The following is a 9,328-nucleotide window of genomic DNA, read 5'->3' as shown; positions in this document are numbered from 1 at the left end:
TAGGCAGAATCAGGGCGGGGCCATGAGGGCACATGCCCAGAGCAACTGGACACAAGGATAGAACCAGGCAGCTGCAGAGTAGATGGGGCATGGAAGAGGCCAAGAGGCCTGCTGTAGGAGGATAGCCCCGGCTCTGCTGCCCTCTGCAAAGGGACACTACACCTGGGCTACACTGAGACTTATCTCCAGTGGGGTAAAGTGGCCAGTGCTCCAGTACCGGACTCAGACTCACCTCATCTGACCAGCATTTTTAATAGACACCTCTAAGCAAGGTGGGGGCAGCTTGATTGTCCCCCCAGAGTTGAGGACAGAACCCACGAGGCACAGCTGGCTAGCTGGAGCTGGCTATAGGGTGATGTGCATAGGACTATGTCCCCCTGCAGCCACCCTGAGCACACAGGGGTACAGGGTGTCAGCTCAGGGGCAGGTGACACAGTTCCTGTTGGTGCAGGGGTCAGGGTGGCTCCCAGTCTTGCTTTGTTTGTTCTTGCGGCTCCAGGCAAGGATGGGCCAGGGGCGGGTACGTGCAGGCATCAGTGTCTCAAAACCACACTCTCTCTGGTTCCACATCAGTGCTGGCCGTCGGGGTCCCTGCAGCCAGGACACAGATGAATGTGGTCAGCCCTATCGGTGACTCTGAGAAGAGATTAGAGCCCTCTAGGAGTGATAGGTGTGTTAGGGACATGTTAGGGGCATTTGAAGTGGCCTTGTGAGGCTCCTTGTTTGCTGCTTGCCACCTAACCCTGGAGTGGCCATGCTGGACTGATGTGACCTCTAGGATAGCCTAGTTTAGAATCCTCTACTATGGGGACAAAAATCCCACTGAGGTGGTCTAGGGGATTCATCTGGAGCAGGAGAGTAGCCACACTATGGAGGTGCCGTCAGAGGTGACCATTGTCCTGAAAGTCACCCCTAGTGAAGGCTGCCTGGCCACCTTCTCTCTGAGTACCCGGACACAGGGTGGGAATGACCAGGGCTGGGTAAGACTGAGGGTTGGGGCTCTTGCCCCAGGCCAAGTGCTCACCGTGCCACGTGGTTCAGGGCTGGGCAGCAAGGACACGACCTGTAGGCTCACGCCTTCCTCGCCCATGCTCCTTAGCTGCGTCACCACTTCCAGGTGCTTCCACCACTTGCATGGCTGCCCGTTCACGGACACGATGTAGTCACCCTCCTTCAGGCCAGCAGACTATGGAGAATGTGGGTCAGGGAGGTGGTGGCAGTACATTATGGTCATCTAGGATCCCAGCATCAGGGGCTAGTGGGCCTTTACCTCAGCCTGACCCCCAGGGACGACAGCAGCGATGAGGACCGGTGAGTCTCCACGCAGTGTGAACCCAAAGCCTTCTTCTCCTCGAGTCATGTGCACAGGCCCTACCAACTGCCATCGATTCTTGGTTGAGAACACAGACAGGGGTCCCTGGGAGGAGACAAGTGGTGGAGGGCTGGCTGAGTGGCAGTCACAGACCCCTGACCTGTCTGGCACCCCATCTTGGCCCACACACCCTGGAACAGGAACAGGAGAGTGGCTGAAGGGAAGAGGGACATGTGGGGGCGGGGAGAACTGGCCTGCTTACCAGCCGATGGAAGAAGTCAGTCACCTTCACCTGTGACAGGCTGGGCATTCTCACCTCTGGGGCCTGGTGGGTCTTGGCTGACCAAGCAGGAAGGAAAGGAGAATTGGAGCTGAACCCCAGGCCCTAGGCCCTCCCAGAACCAGAGTTCCACGAGTAGGATTTGGTTCAGCTCAGTGTGTGGCCTGCAACTGCACACAGGACTGTCCTGGGTCCTCAAAGCCTAGCTGTCCCTACTGACAGCTGGAGATATGCTATTTCCTTGAATATATGTAGAAGTTCCTAGGAATGCACTTGGAAGCCCTAGCTGGCACTGTGCCTCTGTCCCCTCTCGCCTTGCAAGAGTCAAGCGGGGAAGGAGGTAGCAGGGGATTCTGGCCTGATATTCTTCCAGGTCCTACTCCTCAACACAGCCTGCCTCCCACCCATCCGACGAGGGCTTCCCTACACAACCCAGGCTGACCTTCAACTCTGATTCAGGGTCCCTAGTGCTAGGCTGGGATCATAGATGCGTGCTACCACACCTGGCTTGCTGACTGCCTCTCAGCTGTAAGCTGCAGGGGCTTGGCCTGGCCCTCTGACTGGCATACTCATCCCAAAGTGCCCTAGAATCTCACGTTGGATGTCGGGGGCCTCTGTAGCCTCAAAGAAGTCATCCTCGCGCTCGAGCTCCGAGTACTTGGCCAGGGAGCGCCGCAGGGCCTGAGTCACCACAACCTGTAGCAGGTCCACCTTGCGCAGGACTCTGCACAAGGTGTGAAGCCGCAGCGCCTCCTCCTGGCCCATGATGGCACGCTTCAGGTGGGCCTTGGCTGTGCACGGGCATGACAATGTCACACACACACACACACCCCACCCCACAACCACCCCCACCACAACCACCATGCATGCAAGCTGGCCCATCCAGGCTGGGTACCAGACCCTCTGTCTCAGGATGCATCAGGAAGTGGAATGGGCCACAGGGTAGGACAGTGTTGGCCAGATTAGGAAAGTTCTGCCAGGCCCAACAGTTGAGCAAGGAAAAGGAAAGAAGGAGCTGTCCCCGGCTATGTCCCCAGCTGCCCAGGTTAACAACCCTGTTCTCAGCAGTTCCCACCAGCCAGGGGATGTCAGTTGCTGAGTGACTATGGGGGCCACGCCGTGTTTAGTCCACGGGCCTGCCTGGGATGCCTCACCAAGCTTCCTGCATTCTTCTGGATGCTGCGGCAGTGTGGGACCTTGGGGCTCACAGGTATCTGGGGGCTGGAAGATGTGCTCCTGCCTTGAGAGTTCACCCTTGGCTGCTGTTAGGGGTCAGAGAGGCCATGAGCCTGGGCAGGGAGCCTCTATGGATCCACACAGGCACGTGCGGTGACACACTCACAGTGGCTTTCGCAGAGGGCCATGGCTGCGTGATAGTGGGCCAGGGCGCAGAAGTGCTCAGCTTTGACGTGTGCCAGGTTAGTCCAGGAGGCAGGCACGTAGTCTCGGACGGGTGGCTGGGCCATGGCCCCATGCACAATCCCGTACTCAGTTGCCACCTGTCAACAGGGCACGCAGGGACAAATGGAGCCTCTGCCTTTCCCTCAGCCCATGGAGCTCAGGAGACGAGGCCAGTCAACCCTGAGTAGACGGCTTTCGTTTCCTGCCTCTGTCCCCTGGGCTTGATATCCATCTACTCCACCCCACAGTCCAGCAGGCTCTCCCTAGACTCCAAGCTGAGCCAGACCGGGGCATCTGGGGGCTCTGTTCCTAGTCTCAGGACCTCAAGAAAACTGGGACGGCGACTGGCTTTAGGGAATGACACGGAGCACTAGATGCAGGTGTCTCGTCTGTGGCTACAGGTCCCTCCCTGACCCGGCTCCATCCCAACTCTGCTCCTGTCTCCCTGAGCTCTGCTTTTCGCTCTTTTGAGTGACCACTGCTTTGGGCTTCTGGGCAGGGCTCCTTGCCCTCACCTGGGCAGCTTCCTGAGCCAGCTGCAGTTGATCTGGACAGATGTCAGGTGTAGCAGAGCCTGGCAGCAAAAGGCCCTTGAAGATGCATTCCTGTGCCTGGGCAATCATCAGCTGCTCCAGCATGGTGAGGGAGGCGGCGCTCATGTCTGGGCTTGGCGCATGGGAGAAGTTCTCCCTCAGGAGTCTGAAGGCCCCTGAGGAGGGACAGAGTGCTCATGCGGGCAGGGATTCCCCAGGCCCACCAGGACCGCCTTCAGAACCTCGCATCGAAGGGCTTATGTGCTAAGTTTTTCACACGGGGAGGCCATGTCCACCAGCACTGCTTCCTGCAGAGCTGGGCACCATACCCCTCTTATATGGTCTACAGCCCTCACCAGCAGCCCTCTGGAAAGCCTCAGCGGCGTGGCTGGTGCCCTCGGTGCAGGAGCAATCCTGCCGTGCTCCGATCTGCGTGTGGAGTGCCCCAATGTTAAACAGTACACTGCCCTTCTCGAAGGCCAGGGCCCGCTGCTGTGCCGGGACCCCCGTGAGCGAGTCGTACCTGTGGCATGGTGTCAGGATGGATACAGTTCCCATAACGACCTGGCCTCCCTTCCCTGGGCCTCCGCCTCTGTTGCTAGGCCCTACCAGTGGAAGAGCAGCCCTGGGCTCCTGGCGGGATTGAAGAAACGTGCGTCCAGGAAACACAGCTGGCTATAGTAGGCTGCAAGCAGATCCAGGCCCTCCTCGTCCCTGCTGGGCGTCCTCGTGGCCTAGAAGGGAGAGTCCGGGGGTGGGCCCAGTTCCAAGACTCACCATTGTGATGCCACCCTAGGAAGTCCCTGGGCATCATCCCCAAGGAGCACTTGACATCCTGGGGACTTTGAAGGCAGCCTGGTCCAAGAGGCCAAGTAGGGCCCCGAGGAGGGGCCGTGCACTGCTCCTTCTAAGAGCAATAGAGCACAGGCCAGAACAGAGTCAGCTGTTAGTCCCAGGTCCTTCCACGAACACTGGCTATCTCCCGGGTTTCCTCCCACCATGTAGGGAATCCATGTGAACCTCCACACTGGGACCCAACCTTCTCTCCCGCCTTCCTCTTCTGTCTGTCTCTGGAGCAACCAGATGGGGAGCAGCCCACCCACCTGCCGTAGGTCTTCTAGTTCCTGGATTTCTGTCTCATAGGAGGTACCATCCTCTCCAAAGTGCTCAGAGATCAGCTCCTGAGGGAAGAGCGGGTATTGTTCCTGGGGCACTCCACGCCTGCTCTGAGAATGGGAGGGGCTGTGGTCGAGCAGGTTGACTTTGTACTTGGGGCCAAGCAGAAGGGCTGAAGGCCTGGGAGCTGTGGGACATTGGAGGGTGCTGATGTTCTGGTCCCCGGGGCCCGGGTTCCTAAGACAGAACTGGGCCAGGGCTCTTATGGTCTCATCTTTTTACACATATTTTCTCATCTGCCACCTTGGAGACTCAGACGCTAAATCATAAGGTCATGTCTCTTTCCCATGAGGCCCTATAGGCCCTAGACAAAAAGATCATGGCCTATTCTGGGATCTGAGCCCCCCCCCCCCCCCCCCCCCCCCCCGCAGGTCACTCAGGAGCCAGTTGTTAAAGAGTAGATACCAGATGGGTGATATCCTTGAGCCAGGGGATCCTAAAACTTGGTGGTCATACTGGGGATTCCAGAATGATGAGGCTCCCCTTCACAGCCATTCTGGGGCAAGACCCCAGTCCAATCCTTCCTATACCCCTTAGCCCAGGCTGTGGGGGACAGAAGAATTAGGTAGCAGGAGGGCAGGTTCAGTTCCCAGTGCAGTAGTTTCCTCTCCACTGTCCTCAGTTTCCTCAATGAGATGACTAGATTATGAAGCATCTAAGTCCCCCTCCCCCAGCCCACTTCAGGGCCATGCCTCGCAAAGCTCACAGGCCAGCACTTACCTTCAGTGGTGTGGCCCAGTCCAACTCCTTGGTTTCCTTCAGTCCCAGGGGGATCATGGGGATAGTAATACCTTCACTAGAACCAGAAGAATGGGCTCTAGACCCATAGCGGCCTGGAGTCCTACCCTGAGGTTCCCACCACCCAGGTGCACCCTCCACACGTGTGTGCGTGCCCCGCCTGGCATCTCACACCCCTCTGGCTGGTCCACATCTACGCTGCTGCTCAGCTCCGCCAGCTCCTCTTTCAGCAGCTGCAGGTTGGAGTTGACGTAGCTTAGCTCCAAGGCGACTGTCTCTCGAACCCAGGTGTTGCTCGTGGCTCTGGGAGGGGTGGGGGAAGGTGAGAAGGTGAGAAGACCCTTGCCTGAGGCCTCTCCAGTGACCCAGACTCACAGCAGCTCTCCTGCCCCACCCGCGCTTCAGAGCTCCTCTACAGGGGTGGGTGCTGCTGGGCTAGCTCCGCTTGCTGGAGTAAGGGTGGGAGCAGGGCTAAGTAGGGCTGGCTCAAAGATGCTCCCCCTTCCCCCCATCTAGGATGCCTCCTCTTAGAGCTCATTCTCCAGTATGATTCCACCTGGACTATGGTCACAGCCAGCTCTCCCTGTATCTGTACTGGGCACAGACACAGACCTGGAGGTCTCTGATGACAGGGAGGAGGATGCTGATGGATTATGGGCCTGGGGCAAAGGCTGTGGGGGAGATGAGAGTATACAGAATGCTACTGTGCTCAGAGCAAGTAGCCTGGGTCAGATGATCCATCATTTGCAAGGTCGCCAACCTTAGAGTGCCCAGCCACGTACCATATACAGCCTCTTCTGAACAGCCTCTGAGGTGCACCAGATACTGTTGGGCCTCCTAAAAGGCCTTTGGTCCTCTGGCCAAGCGTGTATGGGGGAGGCCCAGAGACAGGAATGGGCCTGGTTTGTTTGTGAGGGTCTAGTCTGAATGGCAAAGTATATAGTGTGGCTACTGGGACCAGCATGGTAGCCATGTCCTGGCCATCTGCCCGTGTGTCCCTCTTTCTGACTAATAACAGGATCACCACCCCGCTCACTTGTAGAGGTTTTCAGCACCGGTCCGCATCCGGAGCTCCTTGCTGATCTGCTGGTGGAGCCGAGCCCTGTGACTCTGAAGCTGGCCAGGCTGGTTTTGCACGAAGGAGTCATAGCCCTGTGGAGGATGCCAGTGGTTATTATGCCTGCAGCGCCCCCATCGGCATAGCCCCTGCCAAGCTCAGAGGACCCTGGCCTATCCTTGGGAAAGAAGTACTCACTGTGGGCTGGAACCCGAGCTGGTGTCGCAGGGATGGGTCTAGGCAGGCCTGGCTGGACAACAGAGGTGAGATGCTTCTCCTCAATGCTTCACAGATACAGTAGGCTCAGGTTCAGCCTCATCCCAACCAGTGAATTGGCCTATACATTGAGAGGCCTCCCCAAATACCCCACTCTCCTAACACTGGGTACTCCATGGCCCCACAGTTTAAAATATGATGTAATGGAGCTCTGGATCCAGCTCTTGATAGATGGCTCAGTGGTTAGAGCCCATACTGTCCTTGCAGAGGACCCAAGTTTGGATCCTAGTAACCATGTCAGGTGGTTCACAACTGTCTGTAATTCTGCTTCTGAGGGGGGATCCAACACCTCTGGGCTCTAAGGACACCTGTACTCATACACAAATAACCACACATGGACATGCAAACAACATACACAGAATTAAAAATAAGATCTTTTAAAAATTAAAATAAAGGGATGGAGAGGTGGTTCAGTGGTTAAGATCATAGGCTGCTTTTCCAGAGGACCCAGGTTCAATTCCTAGCACCCATACGGCAGCTTAAAGCTGTAACTCCAGTTCCAGGGGATCTGACACCCTCACACATGCAGACAAAACACCAATGCACATAAAATAAAAATAAAATATGTTGTAGCTCTCCACAGGAAGCCTTTTCTATTTGTCCTTGCTGAGATCATTGTCTTATGCTCTGGGGACTTACCAGATCAACCAAGCATGTAGTACAATTTGCTTTGGGGTCTGACCACCTTTCCAGAGATCTACTACCAAAGCCCAGGATGAACCTCCTTAAAAGGACCTGGCCTATGCAGCCCTGGAGTCAAGGCTTTTGAAGCAGCCACAGGCACTGAGAACCACGAAGTTATGGACCATGAGCCCGTGTTGCTCAGGCAGTGGGTACCTGGTTGGTCTATGATATAGTAAACAAGGCATTGGGTTCCAGTGTCCCCTTGCCAGCTCCAGTAGGATGGACGCTCCTCCTGTGTAACGTGAGAGCAGTGGCCTGCCTTATCTGAGACGTCCCCTCTCTCCAACTACAGGCTCAGCCATGGCCTACAGGCTTCCTCCCAGAGCTGCTAAGGAATGGGGATCAGTGGTGCTTACACAGCATGAAGTCCAAGCCACGCAGTGTTCTTGCCGTGGTAGAGATTCTATACATGGCTCTTTCCCTGGGGAGCACACTTGCTAGTGATCACATATGAGGGAGGAGGTCATGGAAACTCAAAGGCTCTAGTCCAAATGACACAGAGTGGTGTGTGTGCATGCATGCGCACGCATGTGTGTATGTGTGTGCATGTGTGTGTATGTGTGCATGCATGTGTGTATGTGTGTGCACGCACATTTGTGTGTGTATGTGTGTGCGCATGTGCATGTCTGTGCGCGTATGTGTGTGCATGCATGTGTGTATGTGTGTGTGCGTGTGCGCGCGTTTGTGTATGTGTGTGCGCATGTGTGCATGCATGTGTGTATGTGCGTGTGTGTGTGTATGTGTGTGTGTGCACGTGTGTGTGTGTAAATCCTGGCAGTACTGATACTGGCCATGCATTCAAAGTATGGCTTACTGTCATGCCAAGAACAGCCTTGGCATCTTGCATGGGTTTAAGCGAGGCTTACGCCTTGGCATGGATGGAGCTCCTGGAGGCAATCACTTTGACTGTGGCCCCAGGCTCTTACCATGAAGCCAGCTTTCCAAGAGAGACTAGTGTCACTGAAGAGCGCCCACAGAAATGGCACCTGGGCTCACACCAAGAGGAGGCCATTAAGTCATCCTTGGGTGATCACAGATAGGTGACTCACTCTCTGAATAGCTGGCACAAGATAGCATAGGGGCAGAGTGGAGCCACATTGTACTGTCTCCTTCTTGGGGCCCACCCCTACCTGTGCAGGAGGGAAACTGAGGCCACAATAGTCTCCTGTCTTCAAAGCTAGTAGGAAAACTACAAACATCTTTTCCCCAAGATCCTACTTCAAGGCTCTAACTCACTGATGGCCTATAGCCCCAGCCCCTCCCACACCTGCTGGGGGCGGTAGCAACCAGCCACTCTGAGTTTTCACCAGTCTCAGACCCTGGGCCTGTTCTTGCCCTTCTTAACCTTGGTTCTCTTCCAGAGGCCAAGCCAGCCTCCTGACCTGTTTTGGTGGAAAGGCAAGATAAGCGGGGCTGGATGGATTCTGGAAGCTGATAACCCACACCCACTTTTCCACACTGGCTGAGGGAAGTGCCCAGCAGGGAGGACACAGATGCTGAGTAACCATCTCTCCCCCATACGATCTCCCCACCCTCTGGAAACAAAGGCCATCTCAACCATGGCTGACCTCCATGGTGGCTGGCTACTCTTGTCTAACTCTGGGAGAGCTTGCCATCACTTTGGACATCGCCATAGCAGTGACCAAATCAGAAGAGGGCCTGGCCATGACCAGAGAGGAAAGGGATGGGGCCAGAGAAACAAAACCTCCCACTCAAAGACCCAGAGACCTGAACTGGGCTGGTCCTCAAGGGTTAGCAAAAGGGAGGGCACACTTATCCCCACACAGGACTAGGGATAGAAAGAAGGGACAGAGTAGCCTTAAGCCTTCCGAGGCTTCTCTTACTGAGTCAGCTCTTTACGGGGTGGGGGT

The 9,328-nt window shown here is 56.1% G+C and overlaps 1 protein-coding gene across 2 annotated transcripts in view; it reads right to left on the bottom strand.

Annotated features, from left to right (window-relative positions):
• Positions 1 to 233: 233 nt before the first annotated feature.
• Rhpn1 (rhophilin Rho GTPase binding protein 1) overlaps positions 234 to 9,328 on the bottom strand; it is a 10,515-nt gene continuing 1,420 nt past the window's right edge. Inside the window, exons 2-16 of one of the 2 annotated variants that reach the window (XM_031346419.1) lie at positions 6,696 to 6,747; positions 6,477 to 6,592; positions 5,615 to 5,743; positions 5,423 to 5,498; positions 4,630 to 4,707; positions 4,136 to 4,260; positions 3,883 to 4,049; positions 3,509 to 3,702; positions 2,935 to 3,091; positions 2,747 to 2,854; positions 2,189 to 2,383; positions 1,575 to 1,651; positions 1,271 to 1,417; positions 1,025 to 1,186; positions 234 to 591 (exon numbers count right to left, since the gene is read on the bottom strand). In XM_031346419.1, the coding sequence (XP_031202279.1) occupies positions 418 to 591; positions 1,025 to 1,186; positions 1,271 to 1,417; positions 1,575 to 1,651; positions 2,189 to 2,383; positions 2,747 to 2,854; positions 2,935 to 3,091; positions 3,509 to 3,702; positions 3,883 to 4,049; positions 4,136 to 4,260; positions 4,630 to 4,707; positions 5,423 to 5,498; positions 5,615 to 5,743; positions 6,477 to 6,592; positions 6,696 to 6,747 (1,957 nt within the window). In that variant the 3' untranslated portion in view covers positions 234 to 417. The remainder of the gene's footprint in view (positions 592 to 1,024; positions 1,187 to 1,270; positions 1,418 to 1,574; positions 1,652 to 2,188; positions 2,384 to 2,746; positions 2,855 to 2,934; positions 3,092 to 3,508; positions 3,703 to 3,882; positions 4,050 to 4,135; positions 4,261 to 4,629; positions 4,708 to 5,422; positions 5,499 to 5,614; positions 5,744 to 6,476; positions 6,593 to 6,695; positions 6,748 to 9,328) is intronic. The other variant, XM_031346420.1, reaches the window with a different exon arrangement.

This window comes from Mastomys coucha, unplaced genomic scaffold (genome assembly GCF_008632895.1).
Source record: "Mastomys coucha isolate ucsf_1 unplaced genomic scaffold, UCSF_Mcou_1 pScaffold11, whole genome shotgun sequence".
Taxonomy (NCBI): Eukaryota; Metazoa; Chordata; class Mammalia; order Rodentia; family Muridae; genus Mastomys; species Mastomys coucha.
The sequence above is the reverse complement of the archived record's forward strand: the minus strand, read 5'-3'. Positions and strand labels throughout refer to the sequence as shown.